The 20,653-nt window shown below is 46.4% G+C and overlaps 1 protein-coding gene and 1 pseudogene across 3 annotated transcripts in view; one reads left to right on the plus strand and one right to left on the minus strand.

The window, feature by feature from the left end:
- IL17RA (interleukin 17 receptor A) overlaps positions 1-20,653 on the plus strand; it is a 97,842-nt gene that overhangs the window by 44,220 nt on the left and 32,969 nt on the right. For all 3 annotated transcript variants that reach the window (XM_033952142.1, XM_033952145.1, XM_033952146.1), the window contains 3 exons: positions 5,827-5,953; positions 9,659-9,706; positions 10,407-10,567. In XM_033952142.1, coding sequence (XP_033808033.1) covers positions 5,827-5,953; positions 9,659-9,706; positions 10,407-10,567 — 336 coding nt within the window. The remainder of the gene's footprint in view (positions 1-5,826; positions 5,954-9,658; positions 9,707-10,406; positions 10,568-20,653) is intronic.
- Positions 184-4,710, minus strand: LOC117363639 (annotated as a pseudogene).

Raw genomic sequence — 20,653 nt, forward strand, 5'->3', positions numbered from 1 at the left:
ATTGCATATTTTAAAGTCACCTGCCTTGACCTCTGAAAAAAAACCCAAATTCAAATGATGATTAACATTTTCTCTGCGTACAGTGTGCTTTGTGTTTTTTTAAAATTTTATTATTGGTAGATCATTTTGACTTGGTCATTTTAAAAGTAACTCGCAAGCCAAAATATTGTGGGCACCCTTGATCTAGCCTTCTTTGATCCTGTACTGAGAGGAGGGCTGGCTCTGGTTGTGCAGGTAATATCTGTGGCGCCCGGTACCATTCCTGGCAGCCAGATTTGGCATATTCCCTGAATTAGAGGGCACCAGGTTCCCTGTGGATTTGTGCCGGTGCTTCTGGCACTCTCTGGCCTTGGAGGGCGAGTCCTCAGCAAGTGTGGAGTAGTGGGGGTTAATGGGAGCTGGGTAGTAGTGCTCTGAGCTGGACTGACTGGTGCTTTGAGTTCTTGGTGTATAGAAGTCAGGGCTTGCAGCCTCGTTTTTGGATCCCAGAAGCTTGCCTTGGGACTCTAAGCTGGAGCTTCTGTGTCTAAAGTGTTGCACAAAGGTGTTGAGCCTGGTGGGGCTGATGCCACTGACCTTTTGGACTGGATGTAGTGAGGTATGTGTACCCTAAGGTCTGGCATGGATGGCATGCTGGCCTGGGAGTTCCACTGCTGAAGACTTTGGATGGGACTGTTTAGCAAAGAGTTGCTCCCTCCAGCCTCGGCCCAACTTCCTGTGCTGAGAAACCATTTATGGCTGGAATGACCATGCAATGAGTGTTTATTCAACTTCTTGTATGGTTCATCTAAAGATGACTCACTCCACATCTTGGGTTTTATGGGTGACTCGTCATAGTCACTGCCCTGGTCATTTGCCTGAGGCCCTCCAGAGACTGGGGAAGAGGGGGCCTGGTTTGTGAAGGCGGACGCAGAGGAGCCTTTTGTGAGGGGACTGCAAGGGGGGTTATCAAGCTGATAACCTGAGAATCCTCATCCTTGAGGACTAGGGCGTCGGAGAGGGAACTGTCCTCACTGGTAAGATTTCCTTCATCTATGATCAAGGAGGTTCGCTGAGTTGGCTTTTTCCCAGATTTGACACGATACTCGATCAAATTTTCGATTTCCTGCAGTTTCCTCAGTGCATTAAGGTAGGAGGTTTTCCTTTGTTTTTTCAGTTTTTTGCTAACATTGGGGTCACTGCCAAGCTCCGGACTGTCTCTGTGATCTGAGACTGAATGACAAATTCTCTTTCCAGACGGTCTAATTCCACCTCCTCTCCCTTAGACACTATTTTCTGTTCATCCATTTTGAAACTGTTTCCTATTCTCCTACTCAAGATTGGTGGTTCCTCACCAGGGTCCAGGGGGTATTCTCTGGGCAATTTGCCCGTAAGCTCCGCTTCCCGTAGACACAGCTTCTTCAGCTCCTCCAGCCTCTGTTGCAGCGTCTCCTCCAGTGCTTCCTGCCTGGATTTTAGTGCAGCCAGCAGGTCCTTCTTGGCAGACTGGGAAGTGTCCGATTCCTGGAAACCTGAGGACAAGAGACTGCCACTGCTACCACCAATGATCTGTTCTTTGCTTCCCATGTTGGCTAGTTTTGAGGTCTTTAGTGTTCCAGTTTGTCAGGTCAATGGCGATTTCAGTTAGGCTTCTTGCTGCATGGATTTTCAACTTACTCTGCTTTCTGTCCAGATAGAACTGATGTTGGCTATGGCCATAGACCAGATGGACTTAATTAAGGCTGGACAGGCATATCACATGTGACTAGCAATGGCGCTGTGCCCAGATGTCCTCTTGGTCATGGATGCCCTGCAGGATCATGCACCTCCACCGAGAATTTCTTCTTTCGGAAATAAAGGTTTTCCAGCTGCCGCCATTGGAAGATCTGCGGTAAATGGAGCAAGCCCAATTTTGTTTCCCATTCCCATAACCGCCCAATGTGCAGCGGTGGCCAAAAAAGCAAACAGGATGCTAGGAATTATTAAAAAAGGGATGGTTAACAAGACTAAGTATGTTATAATGCCCCTGTATTGCTCCATGGTGTGACCTCACTTAGAGTATTATGTTCAGTTCTGGTCTCCTTATCTCAAGAAAGATAATGCGGCACTAGCAAAGGTTCAAAGAAGAGCAACCAAGATGGTAAAGGGGATGGAACTCTTCTTATATGAGGAAAGACTAAAAAGGTTAAGGCTATTCATCTTGGAAAAGAGACGGCTGTGGGGAGATATAATCGAGGTCTACAAATTCGTGAGTGGAGTAGAATGGGTACAAGTGGATCAATTTTTCACTCCATCAAAAATTACAGAGACTAGGGAACACTTGATGAAGTTACAGGGAATTACTTTTAAAACCATATTTTTTCTACTCAGAGAATAGTTAAGCTCTGGAACACGTTGCCAGAGGTTGTGGTAAGAGTGGATAGCTTAGCTGGTTTTAAGAAAGGTTTGGACAATTTCCTGGAGGAAAAGTCCATAGTCTGTTATTGAGAAAGACATGGGGGAAGCCACTGCTTGCCCTGGATTGGTAGCAAGAAATGTTCCCTGTTTATAAATCTTTATTCATTTTCTTATGTTACAACAAGTGTTTCAAATAAACTCATTAGAAACTTGAATATACACACTTGATTAACTCACATATTAACATCAAATTTAACATTTCTTTAGAAAATCAATATTATATAAAGTTATAATATTATGCAAGAAATCTAGATTTATATAATTCTTATTGAATATAATAATCCCCCATCCCTCCCAATTAATAATACATAAAATCAACTTTATTGTAAATTCATTCAAATATTGATATAGTATGTAATAATCAGAAATAAAATCCCACCCCATTCCCCTCTAATCAAATATCTTATCATGGGAAAAGTTAATCATTCATTACAGAAATCTGTTAACGGTCCCCAGACTTTTTGAAATTTACTCACATAGCCTTTTTGTGTTGCAATGGTGAGTTCCATTTTGTATATATGGCATACAGAATTCCACCAGAAATTGTAGTTTAACATGTCATGTTTTTTTCCAATTATATGTTATTTGCTGTATTGGATGATAGCAGGTATTCGTATTTTGGATGATGTAATACAAAATGGTAAATTGCTGGAGTTTTCACAATTGCAACATAAATTTGATCTTAATAAGTCGCAATATTTTAGATGGTTGCAATTGAAGCAGTCCATTCAGGTAGGGTTCCCTGAATGGAAAAATCTTACTAATTATCATAGTTTGGAATTCTTATGTTTCCAGATGGATTCAACAGATCATAAAGCCGCACAGTGATATAAATTAATATCTGGATTTGTAAATAAAAAACCAAAAAATGGTCTTAGAGACATTTGGAGCATTGAGATAAAGCACCAAATTACTGCATCTCAATGGCCACGACTTTGGTCTTGGAGGTTAAAATGTACGGTGTCAGCATCTATGAGACAAACTTGGTTTTTTCTTTTACATAGAGCTTTTTGGACCCCTGTTCGTTTACAAAAGATAGATAGTTCTAAGTCTAATAGATGCTGGCACTGTCATGTTGAAGTCGGGACATTAGACCACCTTTTATTCTATTGTCCATTCATCTTATCATTCTGGAAATCAATTTGGCCTCAAATCAATAGGATGTTGGAAAATCCGGTAGCCTTGACATATGATACTATTTTATTTGGCACAACTATGAGAGCAAGAAGTCAAATTTCGGCAAACAACAACTTCTGTTTATTTTAACTGGAATAGCAATACAGGTAGCAAGAAATGTTGATATTCCTTAGGTTTTGGCCAGGTACTAAGGACCTGGATTGGCCACCATGAGAACAGGCCACTGGGCTTGATGGACCATTGGTCTGACCCAGTAAGGCGGCTATTATGTTCTTATGTTTCCATTCTCAGGTCCCAACTCTCACTCACTCCCTCTACCCCCAGGTCCAACAATATCTCTCATACTACCTCTGTCCCCAGGTCCAACTCTCTCTGTCCCTCACTCGCTCCTGTTTTGGCCCTGCCCCAATTCTTTTAATTTCCTCTCACCCATCCTCACTGTCCAGCATTACCTCTCCCCTTACAGACCCAATTTGGCTACTCTCCCACCTGTCCACTGCCTACATTTAAATTCAGTCTTCAGCACTGCGGGCCTGCAGTAGGCTTTTCCTTCTGACCCAACCTACCCCTTCAAACACGATTTCCTGTTTCAGAACGAGCAGGCTGGGTGAGGGGGAAAGGACCAGTGCAGACCTGAGGCAGCCTTTCTATATGACTACCGCTGGCCTGCAAGGCCAAAGACTAAATTTAAAGGTAGGTTGCAGATGGATGGCAGAGAGCAGTCCCGTTGGGTCGGGGGGAGGTGATGCTGAACCAGCTGGGTGGGGAGGTTCTGAGGCCACGAGGTTAAGCTGTGTTCAGGGACATAATTTAGTCCCTATTACCTCCCATTCCCATTTCTTTTCCATCCATCCCCTCCTGTCCCCAAGCTAATAAAGATTTTTGTCCCCATTCCTGCAGGTTTCCCATTATCCCTAGTCCTGTGCACACCTCTAGTGCATATGCAACAGAAAGACATCTTAAGTGCTGGACTGTTAAGGGCTAGTGAGTAAACACAAGGGAGCATTTACATGGCTGGATTATGGGTAGAAAAGTCAGAAACTTGAGAACAAAATCCTCACAGCGAAGTACAAACAAGAATAGAGTGGAGTCAAATAAGGATACCACAGGGTCCAAGAGGTATAAGTATTTGACCATGATTTATTCATAAAATTGCATAAAACGAGGACATGTCTGTGTTTCAGCAAAGATGCCTGCGTCAGAGGTCATACTGTATCCTCGCACATACTTTAATGCTAAAACACAAAAGAATAAAAACGCTATCCTCTGCAAAGCATCCAACAGTTATCAGAAAAAATGATACAGCTATAGTGACTATTTTTCAGTAACATAGTAGATGACGGCAGATAAAGACCCAAATGGTCCATCCAGTCTGCCCAACCTGATTCAATTTAAATTTTTATTTTTTAAATATTTTTTCTTCTTAGCTATTTCTGGGCAAGAATCCAAAGCTTTACCCGGTACTGTGCTTGGGTTCCAACTGCCGAAATCTCTGTTAAGACTTACTCCAGCCCATCTACATCCTCCCAGCCATTGAAGCCCTCCCCAGCCCATCCTCCACAAAACGGCCATACACAGACACAGACCGTGCAAGTCTGCCCAGTACTGGCCTAGTTCAATATTTAATATTATTTTCTGATAAAGTGGATAAAGTTTTTATTCTCCTTTCGCATGTAAGATACATTCCATTAGAACGTTTCACTCCTGACACAGGCATTTTTGCTGAAACAGACATGTCCTCATTTTATGCAATTTTATGAATAAATCGTGGCCAAATACTTTAACCTCTTGGACCCTATGGTATCCTTATTTGTCTTCATTCCATTCTTGTTCCGATTATACATGGAGCATGGACGAAGCTGCCACTTTCACATGCAATTTATTATATTCTATAAGATGTATCACCCGTGCTTGTAATTTGGTGTCTGCAGGTTCACTGGAGCTATGGCTGGTGTAACTGTGGACATGTAACTATAAGGATGGTATAACTATAATGCTGGGTTATGCTTGTATTCTGTAACAGACTCTGTTGCATGACACCGGCGCTTCTAAAAGGAGACAGTCGCTTATAGAATTGCCCCCTATGACTCAGATTAGGGTTCTGTTTCACTGTTAGCAAAAAACAGAGCAGACAAGAGTACAGCAACTTTGCAGGTGAAGTGAGACAGAGGAGCATTAATGTTGCAACTAGATTTATAGAGGACTGACCGTGCACAGGTGAAAAACGTAACAATGTGTCATTTTTTATTTCAGTGGCGCTTCATGTTCAACCGCTTCATAGTGGAGCCTGAGAAAACATATGATGTAACTGTTCAACATCTGCCCAAGTTGACCACCACTGGTGAACTAAACCAGAAGCATATGCTATACACTGTGCCAGGTATGAGTACCCCTCCATCCATTCGGCTAAAAGTATGTTCATTACTCCACAACATACTTTCTTACAACTACATTCAAGGGAGTTATTCCCAGGGGAACTGTTTTGGATCGGAAGGAAAACAGTGCGTGTAGATTGTAATTTCAAGTATTATGCTTGTTAATTTCCAAATAAAATATGTCCACACAAAATGCACCATGGACTTTCTCTTTCAAAAATTGGTGCCAAAGCTCCATGAATAAAAAGTATGCACAGACTTAATGCCAATACACAGAGTTGGAAAATTGTGCCCTGAATGTTAGAACCAGCTTAATTATAGCCATGTAGTTAGGCTCTTGTATAGGTTCACAGAAGGAACTAAGTGGTGATGTAAACTAGGTAAGGAATATTCAGAAACCAGCTCATTTGAGCTCCCATGGCACTCCTGTACCAATAGGGAATAAGACCTGCGATAACACTAAGAATAATCTTCAAGAGCAGAATGTCTTCCAAATAAACTAATATTCTGTGTCGCTTGGTAGACTGGTATAGTCCTTACGAATGGGTAATATTCCTCACTGCTTGCAGCAGGTGGAGACTGAGATCAAGCTTGTATATCAGTATAGGATCCCCTCTTGCTACTCCAGTTTCCCTCAGTCTCCGGTAGCAGGTGGTAAGGCTTTTCAGCTCCCCTCTTAGCACTGTTGGAACTTTGTTTGTGGACTCCTGGTTCCCCTTTTTGTCCCGGATAAAGCTTGGGTGGGTTCTGTTTGGGGATCCGTCCGACCTCGGGGGTATTAACCCCGGCGGGTCTCCCCCCCTCCCACCTTCCTCCACCTCTGCATATTTTTGTAGAGGGCCTCAGCAGGTGGCCTGGCCTCCTGGTTGGTCAGCCCTCCAGCTTTGAAAGCCATGGAGTCTGTTCTGACAAAGTAAAAAGAAATAACAAAAAAATCCTGAGGTATGGCATTCTAAAGGGCTCGTTTCCCTTTATAACTGCCTTTTTTTTTTGTGTGTTTTTTTTCAACTAACCAGCACTTTCTTTACAGCTAGGGCAGTTTTTCAGTACAATGAGCTCTTTTAAAGGGAAAAAGTGCTCCAGGCACAAGGTACTCGTGGCCGGCCTATGCAAGCGTTGTGCAGGCCGGAGCAGTGGGGAAGCCTCGCAGCAGCGAATGCCAGTTGCCAGGGCACCCCGCCACATGTGCCTCACGGTTTGGCTTCGGATTGTGGGGAAGCCCAGGCTTCCTCCAATGCCCACGCGGGGGGTTCCTCAGCCACCAACGGTCAGGGAGAAAAGGATTCCCATACCGCCGGTTCAGCTGGGGATTCCCTTTTCGCGTCGGTCGGTTCCTCGGCCTTAGCGTCAGGAAAGTCCCAGGCTTTTCAGACACAACAGGCCACAGGAGCTCTGATTTTGGCGGTTTCAGGTCCAATTTCAGCAGAAACCTCCTCAATCATTTCAGTTACCTCAGGTGACCTTCCCCCTGTTCTGGAAATACAGAGGCAAGGTATGTCAGGGTCCCCTGCTGGGGCAGGGAGTCCCTTAGGGCCGCCAGGAGGTTTTCCCCCTGAATTTATGTTACCACTTTGTAAAGGTTATGTGCTGGTGGCAGGAGGTTCCGTGTCCACTCTGGGGGTCTCGGGGGGGGGGGGGGGGAGGATTTACCCTCGACATCTTCCCCAGTGCGACCCCACACAATGGCAGTTTTGCCCCCTCCTCTACTCCTCTCTCATCCAAACGCCCCAGGGTCTCTTGGGATGAGGATTTTTTCCCAGACGACTACAAGGTGATTGATGAGGACCTGGACCTTTAGGGAGAATTCCAGGATCCTCTTGGGGGGCCGGATTCCGCCAGCGAGGGGTTCGAGCACCCCCCCAGCTGGCGAAGATACGTCTGTGGTGCGCATTTTTCAGCGGGAGGAGCTCCATGAATTAATCCTTCAGGTCTCCTCGGTTTTGCACGCATTAGAGCCCCTGCATACGGTGAACCCCTTGCTTAAGGGGATTTGCTCTGCTTCCTGCTCTTTTCCTATGCATCCGGATATTCAGGACATCAGGCTTGCACAGTGGCAGGTGCTGGAAGCCCCTTCTTCTGACGTCACTTCCTAGGTGAAGGTCCAGGAAGTGATGTTGGAGGAAGAGCCAACACTGGCGAGACAGCAGGTTAGGGGTTGCTGCTCGTGGCAGGAATTGTTACGAAGGTACGGGGGAAGGGAAGCAGCGTGCAAGCACGGCTGGGGAGGAGAAGCAGGGGACAGAGTGGAGGACAGGTGCCTGCGCCTTCACAGTCTTGGTGACAGCCCCCACCCTTACTACTGAATCAAACTTTATTGTTCTGAGCACGTGCAGAGTTCCCATGCTAGCTTGGTCTCCCTCCTTCCCCCAGTCTATAACAGAGCAAAGAGGATGAGACTGATTATTTTAGGGGAGGGGAATGGAGGATGAGAGAGTGTGGCTGCATTCCCCTGCTAGCTTTGGAGAATTCCTGTTATGGGTAAGAAACTTCACTTTCTCCATAGATGGTGCAGAGGAATGCAGGCGCACTCAATAGTGAGTCCCAAGCTGAGAGCCTATTGATTATTTATTGGGATTTATTAACCTCCTTTATGAAGAGATTCACCCATCTTTGTGGAGGAAAATGAGAAGATTATAGGGCAAATAAGTTCTAGGGAACTGCTTGACTGAATGCTGAATCCTGGACCAATGAAAGATCTAGGCCAAGGGTGTCCAACCTGCGGCCCAAGGGCCGCATGCAGCCCCATGAAGTATTTTGTGCGGCCCCAGTCAAGGGCGATGCAGTGTTTTCCTCTGCTGCCCCCGGGTGTTTACCGTCTTGCCAGCTCCCTCCTCTGTCTTGCTGCAGTGTTTGCGTGTTTGTGCGGTCCCAGAAACATTTTTTTCAGCCAAGCCGGCCCAGGGAAGCCAAAAGGTTGGACACCCCTGATCTAGGCTGTAGTGTTTGATGAAAGTGTGAACTGTGGATCAAGCTGCAGCTTTGCATATGTCTGAAATTGAAGATGTAATGGGCTTGCACTTTGGGCTAGATTCACTAACCTGGTGGCCGATCACCTCCGATCCGCGCATACAAATGAGGGGAAACAGCATGCAAAGTAGGAAGAGCCGCGATTCACTAACAAAAAGCAGGCACACCGACTGGGCTGGCCGATCCAAAAACAAGCAACTTCTCAGGACCAGTCGCTTGTGTAAAAACTCTGCTCTCTGCCCCGAACTCCTGCTCCGAATCTCTCCCGCCTGCCGCCCCGACTCTCCTGCCCATCCCCGCACTGCGAGCCCGTGATTTTAACCCGCAGGTTTAAAGCGGGTTAAAACCACAGGCTCACGAAAAAGTTTAAAAAAAAAAGATTTTGTACTGCTTTGCCGAGCATGGAGGGCCAGCGCATGCGCAGACCATCTACAGATGGTCTGCGCATGCGACGGGATCGCTAGAGAGCAATCCCAGTAGTCGGTTGGGGGCGTGATTCCGATCACCCTCATTTACATGAGGGCAATTTGTGAATCAACCTCCCGGACACAGATCGGATCCTATCCATGCCCTTAGTGAATCTAGCCCTTTGTAAGATTTATTGTTTACATTTTTGTTTGCATTTTATTCACTCCCTTGATACACTGTCCTACATACAAAAACATCTTTACAGCCATTGACTAACCACCTCTGTTTTGGGGCTGGGGTGTTTTTTTTTTTGTTGTGTTTTGTTTTGTCTTTAGATTGTAAAGATCGAACAATGAAGCAGACGGAGTCTTGCAGACGTCAAGGTGGGAATGATTACCCTGTTATCTGGTGCTTTGTATGAGTAGAAAATATCTAGTTAAGAACAATTGCTTGGTCGTTTCTTGAATGCCATATTCCTTGGCCAGATTGTAGGAGTGTTTAAATATAGGTTATGATAGTGATTCCCAACCCTGTCCTGGAGGACCACCAGGCCAATCGGGTTTTCAGCATAGCATTGTATGCATGAGAGAGATTTGCATACAATGGAAGTGAGAGGCATGCAAATCTGCACCATGCATATTCATTAGAGCTATCCTGAAAACCCGATTGGCCTGGTGGTCCTCTAGGACAGGGTTGGGAACCACTAGGTTATGATATGAGGCCGTAAATGGACAGAGGTAGAATGTAAAGAAATATTTTATCACAAATTGTTGTGGAAGCTAGGAACATCCCCCCAGTGGTGGAATAAAAATGTGGGACTCAACTGGATATGTTTCTAGTTCTCAGTCTAAGGGGGAGGAGCATGTGCTCAGAAAAGTGTCATATTGCGAGTTGGGACTGAACACCTAGCGTATGGACTAACAGAAAGAAGATTATCGAAGGTAGAAACCTAATCTTCCATTCCTTGGTTCTCAACCCACTTCTTTAGCTATTGGGCTATTGACTCAGAACTGTTGCAAGTGACTTCTGTAAGGACTGTGGGAAAGGTTTTCTAATTTCCTGGCACTTCTGTACAATGTGTAGGCAGTCACTGGGAGCCTCTCATCACTGGAGAAGTTCAAGAGAAGAACTTGATTGTAAAGTTTAATCCAGACAATAACTCCTCTGCATACCGTATTTTTGTGACTAGTTACATGCCGGGGTTCAATACATCATGCAAAAACTACTGCTACAGTGTCCAGGAGGTAAGCTGCTTTTCCAGAGTATAAAATCAATGTGGACCAGAGCCTGAAACATCTCATAGGAATTTCAAAGAGCTAAAGAAATCTTCATTAATTGCCACACAAATTCTAGTGCTTTTTGTTTTGGATTTTAGATTTATTTGTATTTCCAAAACCATGCATACAGTAAGTACAACTTCCCCCAGAATCCTGCAAACCCACCTCTGGGAGGCAGGTGTGATGTCCACTCAGTCCTGTGCCTCCATGCCACTATCTTGGACCATTTTCTAAGATTGTGTCAGAAATAAGTAGGTATCACGCCTGCTTTGCAACTGTGGCATTGGGTTTGCAATATTCTGGAAGGGGGAGGATATTGTGCTAGTCCACTTGAGCCCCTGGATATTTTTTATGGGTCGGGGAGGATGTGAGTAGTACAGAGAAGCCACTTAGACCCCCAGGGGATCTTTGGAATGGGAGATTGGAGGACCGGGGCCACAAGCCATCAGGGAAGGGGGTCAGGAATGTTGAGAGGGGATCTTTCAAAGGTGAAGTGCTGCACTTCCGATGATTTCTTTGCTCCTATGCACATAAGTTTTATTGCAGATTTTTCCATGTTAGAATTTGTTCATCAGGAGTAAGACTGATGCAGGACAAATTGTTGTGCTATAGAATGGCAAAGTTTACTGCATTGCCCCTATGAGTAGCTTGGAGAGAGACAGGGGAATGTAAAATTGTGTTCTGTCTGCCATTTTGAAGTGGAACTGTGGCAGGATTATCTGTTGCAAGCTAACAGAGCAGTGTCTGCTTTCTAAATACCTTAACACAATAATCTTCACTCATAAACCAGAGTATGTTCAGAACTTTTGATTTCTCCTGCTCTTAATATTTGAATTGTGCCAAAAAGAGCTTCCATTTGAAGGTGTAATTTGTATAGGTCACCTTTCAAGGTGTGCATAGAAGTTCTTTTCAACCAGGTTGGTGGTACCTCAGATAATTGGGGCTATATCTTTGTACCACAGTTTCCTGCTCTCTAATTCCACCTGTGAGACTTGATAAAATTTATTTATTATTATTTTAAAAATATATATACCACCTAAAGTCTAGACAGTTTACAAAACAGCATACAAAATAAATAATAACAATACAACATATACTCATAAATTATCCTACATCCTCCACTATAAACATACTTATTTCGTTCACATATATACATTGTACTATAACAAAATCTTCATGAGTTTTTAAAAGTATCACAGAAATATTAACTGTATTTTTGTTCCCCTAATTACATTGACAAATAACTGTCAATGAGTTCCAAAAATTCACTCCTACTATTGAAAACAGAATTCTCGACCCTGGTATGTATCACATTTCTCTCTTTCATCAATGACAATCTCATATGCTGTGCAGATCTTAATTCCCTTCTTGGATGATACAACTCCAACAAATCTCAGAAACATCCAGGGGCTATATGATATAAAACCTGATGCACAATTGAGAGCACTTTATGTTGGACTCTGTTGGACAGGACGCCAATGGAACTGCTTCAGAATTGGCATAATATGGGCCCTCGGTGAAGAACCCACAATCTTGCAGCAGAATACATCAAAACTTGTAATGCCCTACTTTTTATTTTCACCACCCCCAAGTAAAACGCATTACAATAATTCCTAATATTAATGCTTGCACCAGCATTGCAGAACTGAACTTGCAATTGGCAGCGTTCAGCAACTGCGGGCCGGTTCCTCCAAAGAGCCCCGTTTCGGGCCCACCCACCTGCAGTCGGCAGCTCCAGCGACCGGGTCCTGCTCCTCCACGGAGCCTCAACCAAAACCGCCCCCCCAGCAGGGCGTGCGAGCCAGCTCCGCCCCTCCCGACCTGCGGGAGCATTAAATTGAACTGCGGGAACGGCGCACAGCCGTTCGGCGCACCGGCTAAGGCTAAGTTGCCTTTGCGCGCGCCTTCGCGAAGCGACAGAGCAGAGCCAAAGGAGACTACCCTTCACATCTCAACATCTTCCCCCTTGCCAGTCTGTCCTATCTCGGAAGGCCTACTCATGGGCCCATTGACTGAAGACTGATAAGTATCTGCACGTATAGGAATTTACATGTATAAATATCTGCATGTACTATAAGCATCTGCATGTACTATAAGCAATTTTTTCTCTAATCTGCATGCTCAGCCAACTGTCTGATAAATTTAACATCTTAAACCTACTCGACTATTGCAATATTATTTATCTGGGGTCTCTCAAGAAAACTATTCTTTTTTTTGAAGGATCAATGCATACGAGAAGATACAAAGTGTGACCAAACAAGAAAAACATCAAGTACAAAATTCAAGGGTTCATGTAAAGAACAGACAAAAATAAACAAATCCCCAACATATCATCTCCCATGCAGATCCAATTTTTGAATGAAACCCTCCCCCCCAACCCCTCCCCCCCACCCCTGTGCACCCCTGATCTCTAACCAGCACTAAAAGGAACTCCAATAATCCAAATAGGTCCTAGATTTCCAGCTCGCAACCCCCCGGCGGTGCTGCCTCTCCCATCCAGCCATCAAAGACATATTGGCCCGCCACTGTTGGACTGTTGGCCGCGTGGTGCCAATCCAGTAGCGAAGAATTAGTTTCTTTGTGATTCCTAAGGCCACCAAAAGAAAGCGCCTCCCAGGTTCGTCAACACCCGCCTCCACCAGGGGACTTGTGACACCCAACAGCAACGTCTTGTAAGACCAATCTATAGTCAGTCCTATAACTTTCTCCAACTCCCGAAGCACAAAGATCCACAAGGGCCCTACATATGAGCATTCCAGAAAGTGATGTACCAAGGTGTCCCGACAAGCTAGACATCGGGGACAGCAGTCATCAGGCCACAACCCCATCTTTCGACCCTTACATCTCGTTAAATAAGATTGGTGTAGAATCTGCAGATGTACTTCCCGCAAACTCACTTTAGGGGAGGCAGAGGCACATTCCTGAAAACACAGAACTAATTCATCAGCAGTGACCTGCTCTCCCAAAGCTAAAGTCCAATCCATTGCCATATCATCAAGAAATCTACTAGACCGTCTTTCCTTCCCCACTTTATACCACTCCGAGAGCGTATTAAATTCAGATGGGGCGGACAAAAACTGATGATCCAAGGAAGTGAAAGTGGGCAAGCTGTTCTCCGGTGATCGGAGCGCCAAACAATAACTACGCAGCTGCAGGTATGCAAACATAGACCCTGCAGTCCAACCCCAGCGGTCTTGACATGCCAGAAAAGAGGGAACCGAACCCGACCCAACCTCAACAACCTGTCCCACAAAACGGCACCCAGACGTCCGAACTGAGGCAAAAAAAGCATGTAACGATCCAGCAGGAAACTTAGGGTTTCCCACCAGTTCCGTAAAAGGCGAGGGACCCACCGCGCCCCCCAATGAAGACCGCCACCAGCACCAGGCCATTCGCAAGGGACGAAGCATAGAAGGGCAGGGTCCCGCCCCATGCCACAGGAGGTTAAAAACTGACACCGGAGCTGACAAAAGGTGCCAGAATCCAACCGGGGCAAACCTGTCAACTCCCGTATATAATTCATGCACCCATCTCAACAAAGCAGTAGCATTATAAAGACGCAAATCGGGCAAGTTCACACCTCCGTGTTCGCGCCCCCTAATCAGTTTGTTATAGCCAATTTTCACCCGGCGAGAGCGCCATATAAAGGACGAAACGATCCCCCTATAGGCCTGCACATCTTTCTGTTTGATCCAAAGGGGCACCATTTGTAGTGGATACAGGAGCTTCGGCAAGAGGACCATTTTAATAAGGGCAACGCGCCCCAAGAGCGAGAGGGGAAATTCCATCCACCTCTTACACAAAGCTCGAACTGCATCTAATTTATCAAGTACGTTCTTCCGATAAACCACCCCCGGATCTGCATGCAGATATATTCCCAGATATTTGAGCGTACCCTTAGACCACTGCAGCGGAAAGGAAGGATCGTGCCACAGAGCGCACGGAGGGCGGACCGCCAAGGCCTCCGACTTATCAAAGTTAATTCGCAACCCAGAAAAGGCACCAAATCTCTGTATAAGGTCTATTAATCGAGGAACCCCATCTGCAGCGTCCCCCAGAAAGATGAGCATATCATCCGCAAACAAATTAATTTTAAATTCCTGGGAACCCAAACGAATACCATGCATATCAGGGCTCTGACGATGCTTAGCCGCAAGAGGCTCTAGAGCCAAGACAAAGAGCATCGGGGAGAGGGGACAGCCCTGGCGCGTCCCCCTCTCGAGTTCAAAAGAAGAGGTAAGCTCCCCGTTAATCAGGATCTGGGCCGTAGGATGAGCGTATAATGATCGAATCCCATTCAGAAAGCTCCCCATAATGCCGAACTGAGGAAGAACCCAAAAAAGATAGTCCCATAACACTTTATCGAACGCTTTTTCCGCGTCTAGACTAACTATAAGAGCGTTCTTCTGTCCCGGGTGTTGCCCAACTAGTCCAGGATTCTGAAGCACCGAAAGCGCCCTCAGCACGTTAGCAGAGGAATAACGGCCCGGCACAAAACCTGCCTGGTCCAAATGAACCAAGCTGGGCAAAACCCGACCCAGGCGTGCCGCCATAATAGCAGCAAACAACTTGATATCTTGATTGAGCAGAGAGATAGGTCTATAGGAACCCAGCTGATCTTCCGCCCGCCCCGGTTTCGGTAGAACCACAATATTAGCGTGAGTTAATCTATGCGGAGGCAGGTTACCTCTACTAAGAGCCCCACATAGGGCTTGAAATGGGCCCACCACTCGTGCCCCCAACAACTTATAATATTCAGAGCCCAGTCCGTCAGGCCCAGGGGCTTTAGCCAATTTAAGGCCCGAATAGCTTGTTGGATTTCCAACCCTCGCACCGGGGCATTTAACACCTCCCGCTGCTCATGTCCCAAGGACGGAAGCTGCAGGTCTTGAAAGAAAGCCATCCTCTGTACTGTGTCACAAGTCCCCTTATCATAGAGAGCCCTATAGTAATTAACAAAACTCTGCTGTATCCCAGTTTGGGCAGATATTTCTCTACCATCAGGCGCCCGAATTCTTGATATAACGCGCTTCGGAGCCCTTGAGGTAACCAATGATGCAAGCAGTTTTCCTGCTTTGTTTCCCCATCGATGTAGGCGGTATTTGTACATTCTAATGTCCCTAAGGGCTCTGTCAGCCAATAAGTCATTAATTTGCCTACGTAGGTCAAAATATTGAGATCGAGCTGTCGTGGCACCCGGGGCATGTAAACTCCCACGTAGTGCGGCCAAACGTTGTGTCAAGTCCAACAGTGTCTTATCTTGGGCTCTGCGTTTGCGGGTAGTATACTCAATAATTTTACCACGCAAGACCGCCTTGCTTGCCTCCCAAAACACCACCTCTGATACATCAGAAGCAGGGTTTTCGTTCACAAAGAAATCCCATTGTTGTTCCAAGAAATCCTTAAACTCAGCATCTTCATATAACGTGGGATTCATACGCCAACTAGTGGTCAACCCCTAGGACCCCGACTTATCAATGAGCTCCAACCAAACCAAATGGTGATCTGACAAAACACTGTCATCAATCACCACTCGTGGAATGCCCGCCAGCAAAGAAGGAGCCACTAGCAGATAGTCCAAACAACTGTGAACATCATGTACATGAGAGTGAAAAGTAAAGTCAGATTCAGTATGATGCAGCGTGCGCCACACATCAATCAGACCCAGTTGGTGCATCACAAAGTTCACCCCTTTATGTTCACCTCCTTTCAATCGAGGCTTAGGTGGCCTGCAATCAACAAGTGGGTCTGCTGTAATGTTAAAATCCCCACCTAATACCAATTGGTATTCAGAAAAAGGCATCAGAGCCGCTACTAGTACAGAAAAAAATCTATGAGAATATACATTAGGTGCATAAAGAGAACAAAACACATATTTTTTCCCCAGGAACACACCTGCTCAGATCACAAATCGCCCCTCAGGGTCCTGTATCACTTTGTGCATAGTACAGGGATGTTTTTTATGGAAGAGGAGAGCAACACCTCGCTGTCTGGAGTTATATGAAGCAAAAGCTACTTCCCCTACCCAATCCCTCTTCAATTTAACATGTTCTGACACGCTGAGGTGAGTCTCCTGAAGCATTAAAACATCCACATTTAATTTCTTACAGTATTGAAATAATTTGCTGCGCTTCACTGGGGAGTGCAAACCATCAATGTTGAAGCTGGCAATCTTAACAGAACTCACAAGAACAGTTGGTAAGAAGTAAGTCCCCCCTAAGACAACAGGCCTGTGGGGCAGCTGCGCCGGTCTCCCAGCCAAACCAGCCCGCCACCCACTGAATTATCATTACAGTACTGATCAGAGACCCCAGGTGCATCCCACCCCCCATCTTATCCCACCTAACCCCCCCTCCCACCTTAATCCCATCTTCTCTTATCCCCTCAACGCTACCCCCAGGTCCCCCACACATCTCAACCATTCTCACACCAACCAATCCCCACACACACACAACCAAAACCCCAGCACTACCTCCATCCCACTCTCTCCCTCCTCACACGAACACTCTCGTCCCCCCATCCACCACCCAGCCCCCCAACCGAAAACTAATGGAAGAACCCCCACAAAACTTCAAAGGGCTTAAACGCCCAGGTATATGGAAAACACTTCAAAACATTGTAAAGAGAGCTGCATAAATAACAAAACTGCCAAATCTCTCAAACAAGCACTCATCAGAAATCTCAAACCAAGTGTCCAGAAGCCAGAAGTCCTTGCAGTGCAAGTCTCAGTCTCCCAATGGAAGTCGAGGCATCTCGTCTGCTGATAGCTCAAGGAGACTGTCAGGGATCACGCCACGCAAGCATAGCGCACTGGCGTAGGCCAAACATCCCAGCAGCACCAGGCAGAAAAGGATCAACACCACACTGATGGATGCCCAAAGCAACGTGATAGAAGAAGAACCACCAGCAATCTCACAGCCGGCGCCCAGCAGCCCTCCTAAGGTGCCGGCAGCTTCTCAAGGAACTTTTTCAGTTCATCCGCCGTGCTCAGGGTGAAAGTCCGATTTTCATGAGTTAGTCTCACCTTAGCAGGGTAAAGAAATGCAAATCTTATTCCCCTCATGACCAACTGCGAGCAATACGGCGTAAGGGCCCTGCGCTGCTCCGCAACTTTGGTGGAGAAATCTTGAAATAGCATAAGCTTAGCCCCTTCATAGGACAAAGATCTGGTTTTCTTGAACAGATCCAACAGGCGCGCTTTGATTGCATAATTATGGAATCTGGCCAGCACCAGCCTCGGGCGGCCCTGTCCGTCTCCATCTCAACGTTGACCAACACGATGGACCTGCTCTACCACCACAGGGCCAGCTTGCTCCGCCAGGCCAAGCTCCTTCGGCAGCCATCTTTCCACCACGTGGAGAAGATCAGAATCTTTCACCGACTCCGGGAGCCCTATCAGACGGAGGTTCTTTCTGCGTGCCCTATTCTCCTGGTCCTCCACCCTCTCGAGCAGTTGGCATACTCGGGTCTCCAAGGAATCTAGCCTGCCATCCGCGACCGCCGCTCTGTCTTCTTGTGCTGAAACACGTTCTTCCACCTGGTGTATTTGCGCTGCATGCCCCGCCATCACATCTTTAATCTCATCCATGGAAGTATGCAGCTTAGCCAGCTTGTCATCTAATAGTTGGGATAAGTGCCGCATAGATACCTGGAACACTTCATCCGAACTGCGTTCCACCGGCGCCTCCGTTTGAGTCCCGGCCATTTTGAAAGTTGGCACCACGTTGCTTCTTGGGGCCTTCGGGGTTCGAGTCGGCATCCCCCGCGCCGCCACCGTGAGTCACGCGTCGGGCGCTCCGTAACCAACAGGAGTGAACCCGGAAGTGCGGGAGCCGCGAAAAACAAGAAATTGCCGCCGGCGGCAAGCGTTAGGGGAGCCGGATGGTGTAGGGAGGACGGAGCTCCGCGTTCAGGCGTCCGCTCAGGTGCCGGCCATCACGTGACCCCCCCAAGAAAACTATTCAAAGACTCCAATTATACAAAACTCAGATGTGCGACTGATTTTCAGGCTACAGAAATGGGAACACATAACTCCTTACTACCAAAAACTCCACTAGTTGCCCCTGGAGGCAAGACTATTGTTCAAATTCGTCTGTCTCTGTTACAAATCCATTCTCGGTTTGGCTCCTCTGTACCTGGTCTCCCACTTTAAACTAGACTGCTCCACCAGGCCTACACGCAGAATACGCAAGTTTAGCCATCCTACAATAAAAACCTGCCGATACAAAAGATTCCTTGACAGAACGCTTGCCTTCCAAGCAAGTCTACAGAACGACTGGTTAAGCATCATCATCATGCACTCCTCATCCTACCTCAACTTCAGAAAACTTGTTAAAACCAACCTGTTCAACCAATTTGTGACCAAGAATTCCTAAAGTCTTCACTGCTTATCCCTCACTGTATGACCTATCCCTCTTATTGTAAATCGCCTCGATCTACTTCCTATTGACCAAGAATTCCTAAAGTCTTCACTGCTTATTAAGAACATAAGAAGTTGCCTCCGCTGAGGCAGACCATAGGTCCATCCTGCTCAGCGGTCCGCTCCCGCGGCGGCCCATCAGGCCCATTGTCTGAGCAATGGTCTATACCTATCTATACCCCCCAATCCCTTTTTCTTCTAGGAATCTATCCAAACCTTCTTTGAAACCATTTAATGTTTTCTTGTCTACAACAGCCTCTGGAAGCGCATTCCATGTGTCCACTACCCTCTGAGTGAAAAAGAACTTCCTAGCGTTTGTTCTAAACCTGTCCCCTTTCAATTTCTCCAAGTGCCCCCTTGTACTTGTGGTGCCCCTTAATTTAAAAAATCTGTCCCTGTCTACTTTTTCTATGCCCTTCAGGATCTTGAAGGTTTCTATCATGTCTCCTCTAAGTCTTCGCTTTTCCAGGGAGAAAAGTCCCAACTGCTTCAATCTGTCAGAATATGGGAGATTTTCCATTCCCTTTATCAGTTTGGTTGCTCTTCTTTGTACTCCCTCAAGTACCGCCATGTCTTTCTTGAGGTACGGCGACCAGTACTGGACACAGTACTCCAGATGCGGCCGTACCATTGCACGATACAGCGGCATGATGACTTCCTTCGTCCTGGTCGTAATACCCTTCTTAATGATACCCAGCATTCTGTTTGCTTTCCTAGAGGCTGTGGCGCATTGCGCCGATGCCTTCAGTGTTGCGTCTACCATCACTCCCAGGTCTCTCTCCAGGTTACTAACCCCTAGTGGTGTTCCCCCCATTTTGTATGTGAACATCGGGTTCTTTTTCCCCACGTGCATGACCTTGCATTTCCCCACGTTGAAGCTCATCTGCCACTTTTCGGCCCACTTTTCCAGCTGCGTTAGATCCTTTTGGAGATCCTCGCAGTCTTCCTTGGTTTGAGCCCTGCTGTATAGTTTGGTGTCATCTGCAAATTTAATGACTTCACACTTAGTTCCCGCCTCTAGGTCATTTATGTAGATATTGAACAAGAGCGGTCCCAGCACCGACCCCTGCGGAACTCCGCTCGTGACCCCTTTCCAGTCTGAGTAGTGGCCCTTTACGCCAACCCTCTGCTTCCTGTTTGCCAGCCAGTTTTTGATCCATCGGTGGACCTCCCCTTGTACCCCGTGGTTCCATATCTTTTTAAGCAGTCTCTCGTGTGGCACCTTGTCGAAGGCTTTTTGGAAGTCAAGGTAAATGATGTCTATAGATTCCCCTTTATCCACCTGGCTGTTCACTCCCTCAAAGAAGTACAATAAGTTTGTGAGGCATGACCTACCCTTACAGAAGCCATGTTGACTCGGTTTTAGCTGCCCATTTTTTTCGATGTGCTCATAGATGCTGTCTTTAATCAGTGCCTCCATCATCTTTCCCGGGACTGAGGTCAGGCTCACCGGCCTGTAGTTTCCCGGGTCCCCCCTTGCGCCCTTCTTGAAGATGGGCGTGACATTTGCTATTTTCCAATCCTCCGGGATCTCTCCGGTTTTTAAGGATAGGTTGCATATCTGTCGAAGTGGCTCCGCTATTACGTCTTTTAGTTCCTTGAGTACCCTTGGGTGAATGCCATCCGGACCCGGC

Source organism: Geotrypetes seraphini, chromosome 7 (genome assembly GCF_902459505.1).
Source record: "Geotrypetes seraphini chromosome 7, aGeoSer1.1, whole genome shotgun sequence".
NCBI classification, from domain to species: domain Eukaryota; kingdom Metazoa; phylum Chordata; class Amphibia; order Gymnophiona; family Dermophiidae; genus Geotrypetes; species Geotrypetes seraphini.